The sequence below is a fragment of the Pleurodeles waltl genome, chromosome 8, assembly GCF_031143425.1.
Source record: "Pleurodeles waltl isolate 20211129_DDA chromosome 8, aPleWal1.hap1.20221129, whole genome shotgun sequence".
Classification (NCBI taxonomy): Eukaryota; Metazoa; Chordata; class Amphibia; order Caudata; family Salamandridae; genus Pleurodeles; species Pleurodeles waltl.
In genome coordinates this window covers 1,268,466,710-1,268,489,983 of record NC_090447.1, presented here as the reverse complement: position 1 = coordinate 1,268,489,983, position 23,274 = coordinate 1,268,466,710, and the positions used below count along the sequence as shown (strand labels likewise).

Genomic DNA, 23,274 nt, shown 5'->3' with positions numbered 1-23,274 from the left:
AATTCACACATTTTCTCCACAAACTTATTTTTCCAGGTCTTTTAAAAAATAATTGTGTAAGGGGAACCAGAATCTGCATAAATAGTCACCTACACCCCACCAATAGTCATTTTACACTCAGTTTCCCTTTGCATATGTCATCCTGTATATTGAAGATTAATTGTTCTTTAACATTTGTGACAATATTCAACCTATCCTCATCTGAATCCTACTCTTAATCATTTTATTCTGCCATATCCTTTTCTTCATACACACACTGAACCAGTTCTTTCCTCTTGTATACTTTGGCATAGTGACCACTGATACTGCAAAGACTGCATTTCTGGTTAATAGTAGGAAAACTTTTCCTGTAGGTAAGCTGTTCTTTGTTGTTGCACCTATAACATCTACCTCATTCACATACTTTAGTTTTATTTGTGAGAAGCAGCCTTATTTTTGTACTATAGCTTTTAAAACCTCTGTTCACTGAAGTTGTTTCCTTTTCATTTTGTTTCATAGCCACAACGCTTTTTTCTGATATATCCTGTTTCCGTACAACAGCCAAGATAGTATCCAAGAGTGAATCACCATTTACCGACAATCTCTCCTGAATGGCTGGATTACTCGCACACATCACAACCTGATCCCATATTAGATCATCCTCTAAGATGCCAAACTTACAATCATGTGCCAACTTTTGCAAATCAGCCACATATTCATCAATTGTTTCCAACTTAGTTTACTTGCGCTGAAAAAAAGTGTATCTAGTTATACCGATACATACTTTGGGTTGAAAATGCTTATCTAAATCATTAAGGGCAGCAGTGAAAACACACATCTTGCACTGTAGAAGTCTTAGACACTTGAGAAAACATTTTTAACCCCATAGGACCCAGGGAAAGTAGAAGAATCATTTTCTTTAGTGCAGTAGACATTTCCCCTGTCTCATCAATTGCTTAAATGTAGTTTGTAAAGTACTCTCTCCATTCTGTCCACTTCAAATGAGAGTCATGTCCTGATATTGAAATTTGGGTTACTTATACTTATAATGGACTAGTTCAGTGAGCAGAGCACTGTCCAATCTTCACCATTAACAGTCTTCGGATGTATGGGTATACTCCTTAACAACTGGCTTTATTTTGTCTACACACAACCGCAAAAAAAAAACCTTATTCAATTTCCCAGCATGTAGCGTGCATTGGCAAAAGAGATCTTGCAAATGCAGCAATTGGGAGCTTCCAATAACACTATTACTCTGTATTCTTAACCTCCAGTGTTTCACTGCAACCAGAAATGCCCACTAACAATACGGAGTCACATAGAGGTAACATAAGGTGACCTGACCAGCTGATGCACACTCAGTTCCATGCACTGATAAAACCTCATGCCAATGCTCCAATGTGCGTGTTGCACAAGAAGGCACCAGTTACTGTTACCTGGAGACCAAGTCACGCCCCACAATGCCTCGCGAAGCTGTTCCGATAGCACATGAAGGTACAGGGCTGAGCACGGTTCCCAAATAACAATAAAGTGCAGGCAATCTTGACAGCGCTACTAACAGACTTGCAGTCCACCACAATGTCTCCGCTGCCAGTATCAACCGAGGTACCCTTCACGGTAAGAAAAACTCTGAAATGCCACTACCAGTCTCTGGACAATCCTTTTCTCAGTGGTGAGTACGTTCCTGTACCTTGGTGCTCGTCACCAAATTGTAGTGGTAAGTACACAACCATTCCATAGTTCAGTGTACTTTTTTTGCCAAGGTACAGAGCAAAGAGGACATGTCCTTAAAACAAGACATCCTCCCTCAACTGCTCTCCAGCCTTCACACATAGCAAGCTAGAACTAGAACGACATACAAATTAATGCAAGCCCACGAGACACAAGCCCACATTTACCTTTTTTGAATACTCAACATAAACTAAAGTCTAAGTTTACTTTTGTAATTTTGAGAATTTTCACTAATATGTTACCTGATAACTTTGTGGAGAGTGGACTAGGTCAGGTTATGCACTGCGGCACTGTCCACAGTTTGTGGGCATTAAATATGGAGCAACTGAATCATTTTTGTTAATTTGAATTACACAACTACCATTACAAATTCACACATTCAATTTATAGAGGTACATGCATGCCCACTAATGAGTGCTTTTGCTATCCAGGACTGCACAAACTATTACTCTTGGACTCAATATTGCTACATATACATGCTTAGCCTGGTGGCAGGACCGCCAGTCCTTACACTTCTCAACACGAGTAGTGATGTATGGCTTCATTCATGTTTGAATCTAGTAGTACCGTCAGTAGTCAATTACATTTGCCACTGTTGTTGTCAATAAGTCATTGTCTGAACTGAGCTGTCAACTCAGCTAAGGTCATTGTAAATGTATCCTTCTGTGATGCGGATATCCTGTATATTGGGATGGTAATTGTACATTCTCAACTAGTGTGAAATCTTGCCTATTATAGTGCTCTTTTCATTGACCAACCACCTGGAACAGTTGATCCTACATCACTTCTTCACATAAATATAGTATTCATTTAGGGGCAGATTTATCACTCTTTCATGCAGCACTATGCAGCAAGCCACCTTGCTGCGCTACGCTGCGTGAAAATGAAAGAGCAGGAATGAGCAGCATCTACTGCAATACTGGGCATTGTTGTCCTTTCCTATGCTGATGCACTTTTAGCTGCCTAGCACAAGCACAGGTACCCTTGTGTTATGTCCCAAGGGTGCCTGCATTAAAGGCAGGATTGTTTCTGTTCAGGAAGGGACACCTTTCTGCACAAAAACAATCCTGAGAGGCGTTTTCCTCTTTCTGTGTGTGCAGCAGGAAGCATCACGATTGTCGTCTTCTTTAAAGAGGTGAATAGTCAGCTCTTTCTAAATTGGACTAAGGTTGGGGTAGACCTTATGGATACAGGGATAGCATTTAAAATTCTGGGTAGACAGATGGCAAAGGCCTGTTGGCTTTTTTTCTATTATGTCAAGTCTAACTCAATGCTTTATCTGAACCATGAGCCTCCACTCCACGCTCAAAAGCACCTGGGGTTACCAAGTCTAAAATTGCATAAAAAGATGCGCAGCACCACAACCTCTAACTCACAACATCAAGGTGTCACTACATTGGAGGCACTGCATGAGAATTACCACTAATGAAGATGCCACTAACCCAAGTAAGTAAGTAGAAGATAATTGTAAGGGTTCTGTTAGGCTAAAGTGTATTTTAAGGTTTAAGATTAGGGTGAAGTCTGGTTTATGTCAAGTGGAAGTGGTGGTTCAGGAACCTGTACATATACATATAAATGGAATATGTAAATGTAGTAGAAAAAAACTCACTTTTCGTTTCTCAGGACTTTACAACAATTCTGTTTAAATTGCATATCTGGCTATCTACCCATCATGTATCTCTATGTAACTGTCAGTTCATCTGTCTTGTCGGCCTCCTTTCTCGCTTGAAAGATGACAGGTGGGGGACCGTACCGAGACCTTCAACCACATAGCCAAGCAATTCACACTGGTTCCAAATCTGTAACGTAATCCTCTCCCCTTAAGGAGCGTACTTATTTTCTGTTGCTGTTCTGTTTCAGTCCTCTGGAGGTGTGCACGGTGACGATGGTCCGGGGCAGCCACGGTCAAGAGCACAAGATGACCTTACTCAGGACATGCTGTCCCTTTTAACTCTTGTTTGGCTGCCCCTGCCGACCGCCCTAGGAGCCCCCACCACGCCCCCATCCTCTAATCAGCCTACCCTGCGGTGGTGAACGCAATATTCAAAATTTTGGACGGCGCCCACCGTTGGGCCTCCGCATAGGACCGGTCCGATCCTGCTCACACCTTCCCTGGGGGCGTGCTATGCCTTGGTGCGCGCCCACCGCCCAAAATGTGTGTAAGCATAGTCGTTATTTGAAATGTTGACCCATACCCTGAACATGGATCTTAGTAATGAACGTTTAACTCACTAAACTACCTTCACGCCTGCTTGCTAAACCATCTTTTTTCACAAAATCCCTGTGACATTTTCTATCAAAGAATATGCCCATGCATTTATTTTATTTTGTGCAGGGCACGTAAGTTACTTCCAAAGACTTTAGATCAGTGGACGTTGTCATAATTATTCTGTAACAGTGAGAGGTGTAAAGATATTTAGAAATTCAAATACAGCAAATATGTTCAATTATCTCTTTCAAAAATACAATCAAATACGATTGCCAACATGCTAGATGCAGCCAGACTCCCCAAACGTGTAAGAATATACATCTTTATCTGAACCATGAAGACGGACCTCGAAAGCTATCTGGAGCCCTACACTTACCGCTCACGACCACGACCCCCACCCAAACTTTGACACGTACTTCCATTGAGGACATGCATGAAAAAAACAAGACATTAGCATACCTGTCAACTTTTTGAATAAGAAATGCGGGTGAAGTCAGGCGTTTAATAGAATAATCCCATTAGGCAAATGAACACGAAAAGACAAACGCGGGTGAGCTGGCTGGGGCAATACTGATGTTTCGTTATAGAGGGGCTCGCAGCCACAACAGTTTCCCTTCATTAAAACAGAATACTGCTTAAGCGTGACGTTTGTCTCTGTTCTGTTGGGGCGCATGAATGCTCCAATTGGCCCCTCCGACATTAATTCAGCCACCTTCCCCCCACCTATACACACGTTTAAAACATGGCGCAGCGCACGTGGCCACGGTAGACAGCTTGAACTGAGATGCGTCCAACGTGACAAACCTTTTAGCATTTTCACAGCGACTGTCTTGCAAGTTGGTGACTTCTTGATTCCGAAAGCGGAGGCCTGGACAACTTTCCCAAACGCTCCCCTTCCTAGCGATTTCCCTGCAGAGACAATAAACCACAAATACACTTTGTAACTCTGAAACCAATTACGCATATTATAATTGCATGAAGCAGCTTGTTGTTCTAGGTACCTGCCGCCCTCCTCCCCTGCCCCCATGAAGAAGGGCGCGCGCCACCAGGCCAGCCCGCCATGTTCAGACTCTTCACAGGGCATAATTAATACATATACACTTACGATTTACCTTTGACCTCATATGTGAAAGAAACAATTAATTTTCGTTTGTGGTACAGGCCCACGGGTGATAAAAATGGAATGTGAAATGTGAATTTAGGGAGGATCCTTTCCTGAGCTGACACGGAAGAGCCCGCGAGCTGACATATTTAGATAGTGACTGTCAGGAAAGAGCGCATTCCACTTTGGCAGTGGTTTGACCGAGGGCATCAAACCAGTATGTGAACCATTAATCCCGTTGAGCCCAGGCTGACCTATGAGCACGCGGCGGCCGCGTGCACACTGTTTTTGAGCTTTTTCCAGGCGTACTCAATGCACGATGGAAAATAGTGAACAGGTGTGCCAGACTGAGACTCTCATAAGCCTACTGCATGCAATGCATGCGTTCAGAATACACATGTATCAGTTGAAAGGGGTGGAGAAATTATTTGTCAATATGCAAGCATGTCAAATTGCACTCTTTTTTTGTCAGTCCGTGGATTAGAGTTCATTTTGCAAAACTGCTGTACTGACATGTTTCTTCAGCAATTCTGATTTGCTACAGATTGCAAAGAAAAAAGGATGAACACTTACAAAGAACAACTCTATAGCTGGTTTCAAAGGTTCTCCGAATTAACTTACATTTAAAAAGATAAAGGTCTGATTTAGAGTTTACCTGACAAGGTGTTCAATTACAAACATGATGACGTACTCTACCTGCTAAAGTCTTGGTCTGCCTGCTTAATTTAGAGATGGACCAACCCTATGCTTTCTGTCAGCGTATAAGGAAAGCCTTCTCCCATGACCCGACAGAGTAGAGGCCATTGGAAAAGGACAGGGCACCTCCCACCGCATTTAGGATGCCTGGTGTAATGTCCTTTTTTTAGGTCGAGCGTGCAAGCGCTCTGACGTGTTGTAATCTATTTGTGGGCTTTTAACCACGCCCACCGCATGTCCATCGCTATCACTCGCATGTGGGCTTGCCTTTCAAAAATTCTTTGTTATCATTGGTAAATGCTTTTTGTTACTGCCTTGCAGACTTCCCCTGTTACATGGATAATTGCCCATTTAGCGATGCATTTGACTGTGAACACACTTTTTTTTCCCCTTCTGTGTCTCTCCTTCGTGCTCAAGGTTGCCGTGGCGCTTTGAATCGACTTGCTTATGTCAATTTATGTCAACTGTTTTACTTTTTCATTTTCAAATTAACTGCCAAGAAAAGTCCAGTTAGGAATTTACAATGCTAATACCTCTAACTCAAGCAAACATGAGACCCATTGCATTGCAAATGCTTGTTCTGCCTGTCACGACCACGTAATAGTTGGCGGTGAGGGACAGGAAAAAAAATTATGAATCCCCGTGCCCTGGGAGAAAACTCACTGGATGTGGAGGTCATTTATTTTTGTTTTTCGGAAACAAATTCCCACTTCGAGAGTTTGTTTTTGAAAACAAAAAAAGTTTAAAGGTTTTGTGGGTGGCTGTCAAAGCCAACAGCAAATGGCCCCCAAACTTTTAGTACCTTGAAGGGAACTACCATGAAGGCAGTTCCCTTCAAGGTATAGAGATGACCATTGGGCCAGTGGTCATCTCTAAGTTTAACTGACAGATTACCATTATGATGGTGAAGGTAATGGCCGCCGCCATCCCGACTGACACTACTCTGCCCGTCAAACTCTAAATCAGAAACTAAGTGAAAGTGCTTCTGAAAGAGTGGGAAAGTGACTCAATCTGTATTCTTTTTACAAGAGGCAGATGGGAAGGGATCCCCATGAGAATAAAACTATTTCAGCATGGGAGAAAAGAAACAGTAAAAATTATGTTCACAGATCTACAGTTTTTCTACACTGAAAATGTTATGCAAATTAGCATCATGTAAGTAAGAGTACTTCAGAAGTATATATGTCTATCATACAGCATGACATGCATGCATTAAAAATGTTTCACAAGGGAAAAAATGCGAACATCCACAAAATCATAGACTACACACATGCATTGTGGTACATTTAATTTGCCATGATTTACATGTGTAAAACCAGTCTTAATGAGTCAACCACAAATGTCCTTGGTTGGCACAATTTCATGGTTTCACCCAGTCTCTCCCGTATACTACTTTCTGATGTTAACAGCAGCTAAGCTATTTTGTTTCGCCTTTTATAAACCATGTTAAATAATTCTCTACGGGACTCCAGTGAGAAGGCTGTGAAATAAATAAATATACAAACATATCGTAGGCTAATGATTGTGCTAGGGTTCAGGCAGCTGTTTGGTACCGGAAAAAAGTTGAGAATCATACAGTTCTTCACACAAGGAAGCTGATTCACAAGAGCATTTATGAGTATGAAAAGTAGTTCTGCAGGAGTACTATTTTATGTACTCTTACATGCCTTTGTAAATTTGCCTCACAAAAGTTCAACTCCTTATTAATAAAAGTGCAAAGTGTTTGATAGTATTTTCTACTTGTACTAATTTTATATGAATATTCCCTTAATGTTCCTAATTTATTCACTTTTGGGCTGTTTTTGAACGAATTCAAAAATCATGTAAGAGCACGTACAAGAGTACTACAGGAGTACTACTTTATATACTTCAAAAGATTTTGGGAAGAAGCCCCAAATTCTTTTAGTACTAGGAGCTTAGACATTCGGTAAATCATAGAAAGGCTTAGTACAATGGTTAATATGACAAGGACACTTTGGCCCATATTTATGGGCCTTGTGGTGCGCTGCCCTGCATCACAGGGAAAGGGCAGGAATGCACCATATTTATCCAATAAGGTGCATTCCTGTCTTTTCCCCCTGTGCTGGCACCATTTTGGCTGCTTAGCGCCCCTCCAGGCACCCTTGCCCCATGGATTAAAGGTGCCTCTGGTGCATGCAGGATTATTTTTGAGCAGGAAGGGGCACCTTCCTGCACAAAAATAATCCTAAAAGGCTTTTTTCCTCTTGCAACACACATAGAAAGAGGAAAAAACAAGGAGAAATAACGCTATTTCTCCTTGCTACACCTCACCTAGGCAGGCAAAGGATTTTGGTGCATTCCCAAGTTTATCCAGTGGTAAATCTGGGAATGCGTAAAAAAAACATGGGATTATGTAGGAACACCAACGCAATGCCCATGGAACACCTCCCTTGGGCAGAGTAAGGCAAGACAGTGATTTGTGCTATGTTGCCTTACTCCATATTTTTGAAAATATTCAAAGCCAGGCAAAGTGTCTTAGCATGGCTTCAAAAATATAAATTAGTGGTTTGCACCACGCATGTACCACTTTGCGTGGTGCAAGCATGGCGCAAAACCCTCATAAATAGGCCCCTTGATTATGATTTTTAGATCTTATCTAACAGGTTTTATCATCAACATGGTGTTTAAATAAATTATATATATCTGACTTTTTATGTATTTTATGTTACTTATTGATTATGCAACCCTTTATATTTCTGCAGTGCAGCAGTTGGCATATGGAATCTCTTGGGGCTTTAGAAAGACTAAGACCCTTTGCGTGCATTGGAAAACCGCAAATGTCTTTTTGTTTATCCAAAATCCTGTTTTACTCTCAAAGCTTGCCATTAACGTCTGGATCCGGTATTGAAGCTGAACAGCAGTAAACATGAGTACTCATGTGTGGTGATACAAATATATGGGCCCACCTTTTTTGGCCAGAAAGTTATGGGGCTGTACTCTGCCCCCTTCTGTGCAGTAGGAAAGCTGAGAATTCAAACTGATGGTGACTTCTAATTCAGTGCTTCAACACCTGGCCAGTTGTGATTTTGAATTGCAAGATGTTACCTCCTTTCCTGAATCTGAGTGACATCTGCTAACAACTGCCTTCTTTTCATCTATACTATAATATTACAATATTGTACATTTAGGCCTTCTGCAGAACCAGCTAAACAACAACTGCAGAATGCACTGCCCTAGTAGATAGAGGCACAAGCCAGGAGTGGCATATTTCAGTCCAGGTCCACATCCACTGTCTCTCGGTAGCCAGAGGATAAAGTTTAAAGCACATTGTGTAAAATGCTGAAGTCTAGCTCCTACCCAGTCCTCAGTCACTTTGGGCATTATGGCCTTCATAATGACATGGTGGTCTGGACCGTCATGCCGGTGGTGGCAGTAATTGGCGCCAACGGCATGGCGGTCCAGACCGCCATATTATGAACGTGGCTGAACTGCCACATTTGAAACGCTGCCACTGGCAGGCTCCTGCCAGCAGGTAGCCTGGCGGTGGAGGTGTTTCAGATCCAACAGGGCTGCGCTGCAAGCAGCGCTGCTCTCAGGATAATGAGTCACATTCCACCAGCATTTCCCTGGCGGTTTACACTGCCAGGAAAAGGCTGGCGGAATGAGTGACTCGGGGCCCCCATGCACAGCCCTGTTGCGCATTTCACTGCCCAAATTACGGGCAGTCAAATGCGCGACAGATGCTGCTGCACCTGCCACACTGACACATTGGAGGCGGCGTCAATGTTCAGGCCCTGTTTCCAGCTGGACCGGCAGGCGGAAATACTGTTTCCGCCCGCCGGCCCAGCTGGAAGTTCATTATGTGGCCGGCGGGGGGTTCTTCACACTGGGGGTTTCTGTCGACCGTCAGCACAGATATCCCCGCCGAGATTGTAATGACCCCCCATGTGACAAATGTCTTACAAAAAGCCATGACTGCTTGTTGAAAGTGTGAGAAATCAAATTTAATTCAATGAGATGGGGACCTTATATGATCTAGGCTTACACTTTGTGGAAATCTATTTCTTCTTCCTAAACAATCAAAACAGCCATTTAGTACTCCATTAACAACTGAAGATATGACTGTTTTCCAAGAAGGTGTTCTGTGATTCTTTCTGTGATTCAAAGCAGAATCAGGAAGCCTTCATTGTGTTTAATACAAAGGGCCTCATTTTGAGTTTGTCTGACGGCAAAGCCCGTCCGCCAAACACCCGACAGGGTGGACAGCCCCTACGTGGCGACCTCCCCGTTAGAGTCATTATGAGTTTCCTGCTAGGTCGGCGGATCCCCTCCACCGCTGGGATCCAAGATCCCTGGTTTTCGGACCGCTGGGGTTGTTCAGTTGCATTCGGACCACCGCATAGGTGACGGTCCAGACTGCCACCGCGAATGTGGCAGTCATAAGACCGCCACACTTGTAATGAGGTCCAAAGTATTTGAAAACATAAAAAATTGTATTTCACTTTTTTATAACACTTTCATACTTTGTCATAAAAATAGTGTTCACATAACTATGGTGTTACAAACCTTGCCAGAGAGCATGCAACAGAATAAGAAGATATCCAAATGAACATACATTTTAAGACTTAATCCAGTCGTTCAGGATTTGGAGATTGTTTCAAATTTAGGGCATGAGTCTTCTCTGCTTGTAAGGAGATTATTTGGAACCTCTTCACTGAATGCTTACATGCAGGCCAGAACTTTGGGCGCTGCTAAGAAAGGAGTCAGTGCCTCACTGTCCTATGTCTACTACCATTCGCTCAAGATATTAGTGCCCATGATTGGTTTGTGTGTCATTTCTAAGATATTTGAGAGGATTCCCTGAAGTAGATCCCCAAACAAAACATGTTGAATTCTGTATATTGCACGCAGACAGCACAATTTCTGCTCCTCACTTTTCCTAGATTTCATATGATTCTTATCAAATGCTTTCAAGTGGTGTTGGATTCAAACTTTAATAGCAAACAATTAGATATGGTAAATATAGCAATACCATTTCCTGATTGTAAATTTGCTACATTAACGTAGGTACCAATATAGTGATAGGAAACCTTTCAGATGTATTCCTATTTCATCCTATGTGGATAAAATATTCAACTTTGGCACCTATTCATATAGGCATTTTGGAGTGGGTAAAACAGTACTCCTGTACTACTCTTTGACATACTCTTACAAGCCTTGGTGCACTGGACCTAAAACGGAAATAAAATAGAATTTTTCAGGGAATATTCATCTACAATTACTACAAATGGAAAGGAATGCACCTTCTTGGCGCGTTCACTAATACAGAGTTGGATGTTTTGATGCTGATTTAAAAATGTTATTAAAAGGCACGTAAGAGAACATAAAAGAGTACTCTCTAAGTATTAATTTCCATAATCATATGAGAGAGATCAAATTTTATTAACATATTAGTGACATAGAAGTTAACATATGGTGACTAATTAACCTACATTTAAAAGTCTAACAGAGAAAATAACACAAGTTGTAAAAGGTGCATGTTTGAATGATGGTGGACCAAGTGGCCGCCATTCATATCAAGCACTATGTTTCAACATGAAAGATTTTGCATTCATATTAAATGAAGTACTAAAATGATTTAATGTAGAGAGTGTTTTTATTAAGACGCAGATTAAGAATGGAAAGTATTAAATTAATAAGAATTAATTGCACTTATACTGAATTAAATGAATTTATTACTGCAAGTTACATGTGTGCAGAAAAATAAATGCACATTTAAACCAGCGTCAACATGTCATAATTTTATTTTTATTTTTTAAATTCTTTTCAAAATATCATTAGGGTAATGACATTTTTGAATGTAACTTTTAAATGTGCTAAAATTATTAGTAGGTTATGAGGTGATAAATTATTCGGTTTAACAAAATTCTTTTTTAATTTGTCTAAAAGTATTTATTAGGCAGGATAGCTGCTCAATTGTAATTTTGGTAGTGATTTTTATTCTTTTTGCTTGAATATTGATTGTCAGTGTTATGTGATGTGTTGCCTATTTATTTGTATGGTTGATAATTTTCAAACCGAATAAAGTCTTTTGATTTGATTTGAATGTTTGAAATTAAATAATTTGCTTTGCACATTTGATTTGAATTGTAAGTTGTGCAATAGATTTATTAAGGCAGTGCATGTATTATGTGTATTAAGACTTTCTTAGCTTTGCAGCTGTAATGGAAAATCACTTGCTTATTCTGTTCCCTCTGACCTGAAATCCTTTTCGAGGTTGCAGATGTGATGTTGAATGTCCTATTGTATTTAAGGCAAAGAATATGTTTGTCATTAACAAAGATGCATTATTTATTCTAGCTGTCGAACAAAACAGGAAACTTATGATTTTCATGAAAATTATATTAGTTCATTTTGTGTACTGTGACAAAAGAACCTTATTTTGCGAATTATTAGAAAATGTAATGTTTTGTCGCAATTTTGTGAAATCTTTGAAATGACAATGCACTTTAGCTGAGAAAATCCATAATAGTTGTGAATTTAATGGTGCCATCGACAGCCATTGGACACTGAATTTGATTCCTGAAGTGAGCCCACCCGAAGGATCAAGCGAGAGGGTTGTGGTTACTTTAATTAGTGGGAGACTTTGAAACTTCTAGATAGTTCACTCCTGCCTCGAAGCTGTTCATAATTCTGCCAGAGTTTGTCTACTCTTGTGTTAAGTCTGCTGTCCCCCTCTGTTTCTTTAAGTCCCCTGATGAATTTTCTCATCTTAGTCTTAACTGCCCTATTCTGTTATGTTGTTCAGTACTAATAAGCCCAACTAATTCTGAACTGCTGATCTGTCCTATGTGTAGCCCAGGTTCTGCATTGTTATGATGCTGCTTTCAACTGATGCCGGAAGAAAGCGACCGCTCTGCCTGCTGAAGGATTACTGCCTGCTGTCCCATGAGAAGAGGTATAACTAAATGTGGTTTCTTCTTTCTTTTTTAGTTAGGTAATTACACCAGTATATTTTTTCAGAGTGAGTTGCCCTAGTTAGATAATGTTTCTAAATTATTTTTGTCTCTCTTTTATTTTGCTTTGCCCGCATGTGTTAGCCCATTCTCACACATGCAAGTCTAAATTTGTGTTAGTGATAGGAAAGTCAAAGCCCTGAAACCTGAAGTTTGAGATTCTTTGTCAAAAATTGTGTTTTGATGATTTACTAATGTTACCATCATCTACTTCGAAATCTAAAATGAAAGTGCCTATTATGTTGTTGCTAATCTATATTATTCTTTTGGAGAGTCTAACAGTGTTGATGTTTAGTAGGCTAAATCTTTTCAGACGTTTCGGTAAACCTATGGTTTTCATCTATGTTTATAACTTGATTTTACGCACCATATACGTGATCTTGATCTTGGTCTTGATTTGGTGTTAAATTGTCCATGGTGTCTAGAATTGTTTATGGTTCATGACATTGATTTATGATTGTATGATTCTGACTACTACACTTTTCACCAAGTCCAAAGATCTAGTTGACCTCTATTGGAGAGAATAGTAATGGTGTCTCACCAGCGCGTTTGTGGTTTCTGAACCCGAAGCATAGAGTATATCTTCCCGGCACAACAGTTTTGGTAGCTGAGTTATGTTTTAGTCATGTGAGGAGGAAAGTCAGAATTTGCCCACATCATGAGTTGTTCTTGGCATAGCTGAAGCATTGATGGAATTCCAGCGTTATGCTACAAATAAACTGTATGTATTTTCAATAGGGTTTGCACTTGCAATGGTTTGGCTAAATTGCGGTGAAGTGTGAAGTTTGAAGGGAGTAGGGAGTTTGCCTACTTCAGGTAATTGAGTAGGTAGTACTCCAAGTGAATGTTGAGCTTCATGCTAACAAATTGCCCACATGGTTGTTGTTGTTAATGGGTCCTGCGAGGCCTAATACTCCAGACTATTGTACAAGTGTATGGAGACACTTGGTTAATTTATTGTCTGCTACGAGCTGTTGGTTGATTGAGCACTGTCGACAATACCAGTAGATTTCACTGAATGTGTTTGTTGGATGGTATTAGGTGAATCCTGAGTGCACAAAGAGAATCTGTACCAATTGGAGTGAAGTTTATGGGTCAAATCTTACTTGTGTTTGTGAGAAAGCCATAGCCCGAAGAGTAGCTGTTTGTACGAAAAGCCACAGTCGAAAGTTCCGTACAGCTTTCAAAGCGTTTTAGTCCTTAACTGTATGAACAGACAGGTTTTGTTTTTTGTGCTTGCAATATTTGCATTTACGGTTTGTGTGAGAGGTGTATGAGATGGCTCTGAAGTGAGTTGCAGCTGCTGAGCGAAGTGAGTGTGACGTTATTTGATCCGCGCTGGGATTAGTCGGTTGGTGAGAAAAGCCGCACACGGATTGGTGGACAAGACTGCACTGCTATAGGTTGAGAACAGCTTGTGAAAAGGGTTGTGGGATTGAAAATTACTTCATGGTTTGGTAGAATGTGTTTGTGAATTACATTTGTGTAAAAATGAAGTTTTTCCAAGCTTTAAGGAGTACGTTGAGAGGAGATGTTTGTATTCCAGTTAGGGAGGGTGAGCCTACTCCACCTGAAGATACACCAGCATTCGAGGTAATGGAAGAGAGAGGAGTTGCAGCATGTCTTTGGGTAAATCAATGTTGAAAAATAACTGCAAGGAAGGCACTTTAGTTTTTCCTCATTATAGATCCTTTAATTTGAGAATTTTGGAGAATTTGAGGAGGGTGTTGTATGAATCAAAGCCCCTTCCTAGACCTGCACAATTTGAAGCACTTGCAATTTGGGAAATAGTTGGGAAACAAAAAGAGGCTCAGAAATTTGAAAGGCGGACGAGGAAAGCAGAAAAGACGCTAGCGGAAGCTAGGAGGGCTGCGAAGCAGACAATGTGGAGAGAAGATACATGCAGTGAAGTTATTTCTGGCAATTACACAAGAAGGTGATGGAAATGATAAATCTAAAGCCAAAAAGAAATCTGAGGAACAATAAGAACAGAAATTGGGTGAAATTAAAAGGGTAGCAGACTTCGATAGTGATTCAGATGATTAATTTATAACTCAGTTGTTGCAGTGTCGTTCCACACCGTATAAAGAAGGTGCCAGAATCAGGTGTCAGTAAGCCAGAATGTAGTCCAGAGTGTTGCCACAGCTCCAGTTGCCCAAAGCTAGGTTCAGATGATTTCAAATGTGCCTACTGCTAAAGTTGCACAGGTACCAGCGGTTTATCCGACAGTTCCAAATATTAATGAAGTTCAGAATGTTCCAGTTTCAGTTATGCCGCAGCCAATTCTGAATTCAGGAATGAGTCAGTTTGAGTCCACACCTAATGCACAGATATCTACACAAGTCATGAACCAGAGACAGACAATGTCAATGTATTCCCAAGTAATGACACCATAGAATGTGGCCTCTAATCAGTCAAATCAAGCTTTTGATACTGTATTAACTGGCCAAAGTAACGGATTAATGTTCCTGCCAAGTCAGATGGGATTTGACAGGACCAGAAACATTAACAGTTCCCATAACCATTGTTCCAGTAGTCCTGTTGTACGCGCCCATGATAATAATGAGAGTGGCCCCCAGATTCCAAATTCAGTATCAGCAATAAATTTGCCTTTTGGAACTAACACAGAAATGGAGAGACTAAGCACTACTGTGCCAACCATGACCCCTATGAATTATTTTGCTTCGAACCAGACATAGGATAGAGTAGGTCCACTGACTGATGTGACATGTCCCCGATGCTCTATAGGTTCATCTTTATTAGCACAGGAGCAGGCTATTTAAACATCCTGTATTCAGCTGCAGTTCCTAACCTGAGGTAATAACATTAGTTTACAAGGGTTATCACCAAAACAATTGACTGAATTGTTAGACAATTTGAGCAGAGCATCAATTCCAGGAAACATGCCTGAGGGAGAAAAGACATTGAACAAGTCCAGGTTAAAATTGGAATTAAATTAGATGATCGAGGGAACACTTGAATTGAACAGATTAGATTCTTACAATGAAAATGAATTGTGCTTCATGTGCAAGGATGTTACTCGTCAAGCAGGACAATTAAAAATGAACTAATTTGGCTGAGAAATATAAAATCAAAATGAATAAATCCAAACAATTGAAGAAGAGGTACAGATTAGAAGTGGTATCAAGAGATATTGCGAACATGAAATCACATGGAATAAAAATTCACATTAGGGAGTTGATTCAGAGCATTCAGGCATAAGGGAGCATTAGATAAATGAATGGGAAGGCATATGGGCAAAGAAAATAGATTAGAAGAAAAACCCAACTGCATCTTCGAATGATGAAAGTAGGCTGAGGGAGCTGTAAAAATGATGCCAGGGAGAGAAATTCTGGGAGGGGATTTTGTTCATGTCCCATGGAGCAGAAGTGACATACTGTCATTCCCAAATGATTACCCAAAGTTGAGGGAGAAGCCAGTGGAATGGTACCAGCCAACAGAGAGATTTGTCAAGCTTGCGAACTGTTTATGGGAAGATCTGAACACTTTGAAATTGTGGTGCCAGCAGACTTGTGGGTTGAGCACAAGCTGAGTGTTGATTGGCTAATGCGTGAGCTGCCAAGAGACGCAGTAACAGGTGCCCGTCTGAAGAGATGATAAAAACCTATTGCACAGTGATTGAGTTTTTGAAAACTAGGGTTTCTCCTAAAGATATTGATTGGCAAAGAATTCACAGGACATCTCACGAGACAAAGGACTCTGTTCATGCTTAATATGAGAGATTGTTGCAAGCATTCAAGAAGTACAGTGGCACAGAGATTATTGAACCAAGACACATGATTCATTTTGTGTTTAGATTCTTTCAAGGATTGAAACCTGAAATTAGCAAAATGATTAGGAATCATTTTATTTGTTGGCAAGGAAAGCCAATTGATGAAGTATTGCATTTCGCAAAATACTGTAGGTGCGAAATTGAGTAGAAGCAGAAAAGGTTGAGGGAAAAGGTAATGGTGATACAAATCAAGACTGCCCAAGCAGCAGGTGTGACGGGTCCGCAAGGAATGGTGAACGCAGGAGGAATGCACGGAACACAACAGCAAGGGAATATGGTGACTCGGTATAGAGGAGGAGGTAGTGGAATTCAAGTAGATCCAAATGCAAATGTGACTGATGTTCAGAACATGAAGAAAATGCTTCCTTGTCATGCATGTGGCAACATCAAACATTGGATATGGGTGTGTCCCTTTAGTAGCATAAGTAATTTGGAACACCACAGTATAACATGACTCCAGAAGTGATTGAAAGTATTACCCCAGTAATTGCAGATTTTGTTGAGCAGGGAGTGTTAAAAGAAGTGATGGGCAGCCCATGTAATTAATCAATTATGGGATTGCGAAAGCCAGGTGGGACATACCGCATAGTTCAGGATTTGTGAAAGGTGAATGAAATTGTGGTATCCTGTTGTCCCATGTTGCCAAATCCAGCAGTAATTTTATGTTAGATTCCATGTGAAGCTGAATGGTTTTCTGCTATTTTCACAGGCCTTTTTCTCATTGCATGAGGATTGTCAATATCTCTTTTCATTCAGATTCAGCAACTGCGTATATTCGTAGTGCTGTACTCCACAGGTGTTTTCGGAATCTCCATCCATTTTTAATCCGATCCTGAAGAAGAACTTAGATTCTTTACACATGCCATTACAGTCAGCGTTAGTGCAGTGAACTGATGACCTGATGATTGCATCTAATACACATGAAGCTTGCAGAAAAGATACCATAGCTTTATTGAATCATTTGGGTGAAAATGGACATAAAGTTTCCCTTGGTAAGCTACGGTATTGCCAGAAAGAAGTAAAGTATTTGGGTCACCGAATTGAGACAGGTGCAAGGAAAGTGTCCTAAGAAAGAGTTGCAGCAATTATGCAAATGAATCCCTCAGTTACACAGAGAGATTTCTGAATAGTTTTGGGCCTGGTGAGCTATTGTCGCCAATGGATCCCAAATTTTTCAGAAATTTCCAAACCACTACAGAAATTGACACACAAGGAAGTCATAGACCTAGTCCTCTTCAATGAAGAACGCATGAAAGCTTTCACTACATTCCAAGAGAGTTTGTTCAGAGCTGCAGCTTTGGGAATGCTTGATTACACAACAGGCTTTTCACTGTTCAGTCATGAACAAGATGGTTATGCTCTTTCTGTTATGACGCAGTCACATGGAGGAACAAACAGGCAAGTGGCATATTTTTAAGCCACATTGGATCCTGTCGCTGCTGCTTTGCCCGGTTGTTTGAAGGCCGTGGCTGCCTCTGGTGTAAATATAGGCCAATGCGAAAGCATTGTGATGGAACACTCTTTAACTGTTTATGTCCCACATTCAGTTGCTTTTGACTATGTCTAAAACCCAATATTTGACCAGTGCCTGTCTTACCTATTTAGAGTTATTGATTATTTTGTCAGCCAATGTAACTCTCAAGAGGTTTGTGATACTGAACTCTGCCACATTATTGCCTGCAAATGGTAATGATCCAAATGATGTTAATGAACTGTAAGATGACTGCCTCAATGTCACTGAACTGTGTACCAAACCCAGACCTGATATTCAGGATACTCCTTTAGAGGAGAATGACCAAGTTATACTTGTTGATGGCTCCTGTTTAAGAGATAGTGAAGGTACTCTGAGAGATAGAAATGCAGTTTGCACCCCCCTGGGAGTGGCCGAAGCCTCATTACTTCAAGGAGCCATTTCTGCCAATGTTGCCAAATTGGTTGCTCCTACAAGAGCTTGCTGTGTGTCAGAGCAGCTCAAAGTGACAATATTCACAGATAGTCAATAGGGATTTGGTGTTGTGCATGACTTTGGGTATTTACAGCACCAAAGAGTTTTCATGACCTTGCCAGGATCACCCATTCGAAATGGTGAAATAATTCATAATTTGTTGAATGCCTTACAGTTACCTGAGAAGACTGCAGTTATACAGTGTATACCCTATCAAAAATCGAATGATTATGTATTGTTGGGCAATGCCTATGCTGACCAAATTGCCAGATATTGTGCACTCCACTGCCTCACCTTCTATGCATAGTTGAGTAGTGAAAGTGATACCAGTGCGACAAATCACAATTTCTTGATGTCAGTGGTGGATACTTGGATGAAATCAAGAGGAGGAAGAACACAGAGGTTGGATAAAAGCAGGTTGTGTTGAAAGAGAGGGAGATGATGTCTAAATTTAAAATGAAGGGAAAGTTGTGCTGCCAGATTGTTTGCGGAACTCGATAACTAGATATTATCATTGCCAGGTTCATCTTAGCAGAGATGCAATGATTCACACATTCAAACAGACATGGTACGACCCAGATTTAGATTGATTGCAGAAGCAGTTTGTAACAGATGTGTTACATACCAACAAATGAACGTAGGGAAACACACAATGGTTAAGTTGAGCAATATAGGCAGATCAGGAGATCCATTTAACCAGAATGCAACTTGATTTTATTGAGAAGCTTGCCTGTAATGGATTAAAGTATGTATTGGTCATTGTATACATGTTCTCCCACTGGATCCAAGCGTATCCAACACGTAGGAATGATAGCCTCACTGTAGCTAAGCTGCTGCTCAGGGAACTGATACTCAGGTACGGGTTCCTGACTTCTCTGGAATCAGATCGAGGAACTCATTTTAATAATGAGATCATAAAGTTGTTGGGTGCACCACTGAACATTGAGCAAAAAGTGCACTGCAGTTACAGACCAGCGGCACCTGGATTGGTGGAATAAGTGAATGGAACACTGAAAGCTTGATTGGCAAAGGTTTGGCCCGCTACAGCATTGAGGTGGCCTGATGCATTGCCACTTGTCCCGATGAGCATGTGTAGCACCCCTGACAGGAAGACAGGACTGTCTACCCATGAGATTCTTATGGGTCGTACAATGAGGTTACCAGCAGTACCTGCAAATGTAATGAACATAACAGATGACTAACTGCTGGATTATTGCAAAGATCTGGCTGATGTGGTTCACTCTTTGTCTCATCAGGTTGAATCAGCAACAGTTTAAACGGCTTAAGAACAGTGTCACAGCTTGAGAGTTAGTGACTAGATTTTAATCAGGAAGCATGTCAGGAAGCCTTGCTCAGAGCCAAGGTGGAAAGGGCCGTTTCAAGTTATCTTGGTGACAACAATAGCTGTGAAGTATGCTGGTCTTCCGAACTGGATTCACGCAAACCATACATGCAAAGTTCTGTGTCCTCTTGAAAACACAAACTCTTATCCCGCAAGAGCGAATGCCGATGAAGAAAGGGTTCGACTTGACCAAGTTGTGAGGACGGAACCAGTGGCCGAAGCAGAAATCATGCAAAGTGGTGAAGGTGCTAGCAGGCTGCATGCAGGCAAAAGTGCAGGACAGCAAAGTCGATATAAAAGTTCTGCAAGTACAGCAAGAGTTGCAAAAGCAGTTGCACCTGAAAAGAGAATGTTGAAAGGCGATAAATGGCCTGCAGCTGCACATGAACTGGTTGCTGATAAACTCCCATCAATAACAGAAGCAGTCGAAGAGTTAAATCAGACATAAGATGAAGATGGTACTCGAAGGAGAACAAAAAGGAAAAGAGTGCCAAGTTGCAGGTACTCTTCACCTGAATGGATCTACCTTGCCACAAATCACTGGGAGAACAAGTTTATGGCCTGTTGTTTTGACTGTGAGAACCCTGTTGAACATTGTGAAACATGAAATCGCATTTGAACTGAGTTTTGAAGTAACCTTGCCAATTGATCAACAAAGACATTACACTCTGGAAGTAACCATAAGCAATCATCAGACTGTGTTCTATTAAAAACAAACATTGGACTATTTTGAGAGCTTTTTTGTTGAATCTTGAAGAACTTTCTTGAAGATCGAGAACTGCTGTAAATAGTGCAAAGATTTTGAAAAGCCGCTTTTGTTTTAATTTGCTTGTTTTGCTTTTACAGTTTTTTGTTTTCTCCTCTGATTCTACGAAGCCATGAACCCTGGAAAGGGCAAACACAGTAGATGTAAATAAGTGTGTACTGGTTTAATTATAGTATGTATACTTGCGTGCATTTTATTGGTTGCGGAAATGAGTGTTTCAATGAAAGGAGAGATGCAAAGCACAGCAACTCCAGTGCAGAGAATGACAACATCCAAACAGGATAGGTTTTATAAGGATGACGGTTTGCTTCATTTAGATGACTGAGGGACATATTTAAGAAAAGTGCAGCGCCACTTTTCTTGCGCCCCTTACCGCCCTCTACCACCAGAATGTGTGCGCCGTAATTAAAATACGGCACACCATGGCGCTGGGTAGGGGGTGATAGTGTAACTTTTTAATGGTGCTATTGATGTCCTTTGCAGGAGTAGCTCCAACATTTTGGTGCTACTCCTGCAGAGTACACAGGGGGCCCATTGCAAACAATGGTGTGCCCTCTTTTAGCGCCTGCTCTAAGCAGGCATTAAAAAGTGCCCAAGAAATGATACAAGGAAATCTGTTAGATTGCCTTGCACAATTGTTTTGGCCCCCCTTAGCATACATTATGCCTGTCTCAGGCAAAATGTTGCCCATAGGGTTACAAAGTGGTGCAATGCATGCATTGTGCCATTTTGTGAATATGTCGCAGGATTTTGGCCTTATAATGGAACATTAGCGTCAACAAAATTACGCTAATGTGTCAGTGGATGTGCTAGGGGCTCTTAAATATGCCCCCTAGTTTATAGTGATAGTTTGCTGTATGAGTATGTGAACACAATGAATGTGCATGATTGTTATGTGTGCACTCAAATTCCTTTTTCAGTACATGAAGGGAAGGGATCACATATCATAGTTTACTACTAACTGATGGCATTGTTGCAGTTTATTATTGACACTTTTGTACAATCAAGAATACATTCAGTATTTCTATTCCAACTATGAATTAGTTTTCTCTTTTGTTCCCATTAATCAACATTTGAGCAGCATTGCAAAGGCTAGGAAGATAGATATAGTAGGACGGTTCTTTGAGCCTACACTGACTTTTGGAACAGCATATGCACACCGGAATAATTTAACATGCCTTTGTGCTCAGGTGGGAAAGAAGTTCATTAATCAAGTAGATGATAGAACAAAAGCAATGAATAATAGATAGATAAGGGTATAGTTATCAAGAGCAAAACAGTTCAGAACACACCTGATACACTAGGATGCTTAGCTTTAGATTGGCAACATGTAGGGAAGCTTTGTATATACAGGCCGCAATCAAAAGCTGACAATAAGTTCGTAGGAACGAGTTAATGCAGATGCATTTTCGTTTAAGAATGTATGGGATCTTATGCTAAATGGACAAGACCTGGCTGAACCTGGTGTCTATTACAAGTTGCCAAAAGGCTGGCATGTTACATGCTATTACGGAGTGTTTTTTCTAGAAATCTACCAAGTGGACAACATTGACATTCCAGAAGGGATTGAAAGAACTAAAATGAGAGTTAAAGAGGAGGAAGTAGTTCAGAGATTGCAGGAGATATTTTTGGAGCTTTTGTTCTATCCATAGGTTTGTTCTTGAATGACATAAAGATAAAGAAGTTATCAACTATTGTAAATAAGATTTCAGCTGATTTTTCAGATGCAATGCTCTCCTAATGGACAAAGAAAAGGTTGTGGCAAGGTCTATGATTTTGCAGAATCGTCTTGTGTTAAAAACCCTTTTAGCAAAGGAAGGTGGAGTCTGCAAAGTTTTAAAGTTGCAGCACTGTTGCACTTACATTCCCAATAACAGCAGAGAGATAAAGAGATACTTATCTAATTTGACAAGTCTGAACAATGTCTTAAATGACCAAAAGGAGATGAATGTTTCGAAGACAATAGGTGAAGGATTCTCGAAAGTAGGATCTTGGTTTGGAAACTTGGGATATGGTTTTGTGAAAATGATCCTGAAACCTTTATTTATTGTGATAGTGTGCATAGTTTGTGCACTTGGATTTTACAAAGCTTACAATTTCTGGAAAAGGCAAAGGGTAAAGAATAAACAGAGGAGGGAAAAATGGAGATGGAGAATATGAGAAACAGATGTTATCAGACGATGAAGCGAAGGACAATTATCGCAAACCTAGATCTATGCGTTAAAAAAAAAAAATACAAGTTTTTGATTTTGTCTCATTGTAAATGAGAGAAGTTCTTTTGTGATGCCATAGATTGCCTTCAGAGGAGGGACTGAGACTGATCCATTTTTTTAAATATATTAGTGGCATACAAGTTAGCATATGGTGCCTAATTAACCTACATTTAAAAGTCTAACAGAGAAAATAACACAAGTTGTAAAAGGTGCACGTTTGAATTATGGTGGACTATGTGTATCAAGCAATACGTTTTAACATGAAAGGTTTTGCATTCATATTAAATGAAGTACTAAAATGAGTTAATGTAAAGAGTGCTTTTATTGAGACGTAGATTAAGAATTGAAAGTATTAAATGAATATGAATTAATTGTACCTATACTGAATTAAATGATTTTATTAATGCTAGTTACATGTGTGCAGAAAAATAAATAGACATTTAAACCAGCTCTAACATGTCATAATTAATGTTTGCAATTAAATAATTTGCTTTGCACATTTGAATTTGAAATGTAAGGTG

General features: G+C 40.4%; 1 protein-coding gene across 1 annotated transcript in view; it reads right to left on the bottom strand.

The window, feature by feature from the left end:
• Window positions 1–23,274, bottom strand: part of FLT1 (fms related receptor tyrosine kinase 1) — a 310,221-nt gene that overhangs the window by 85,399 nt on the left and 201,548 nt on the right. The window contains exon 19 of the mRNA XM_069202204.1: window positions 4,724–4,828. Within this exon, the coding sequence (XP_069058305.1) occupies window positions 4,724–4,828 (105 nt within the window). The remainder of the gene's footprint in view (window positions 1–4,723; window positions 4,829–23,274) is intronic.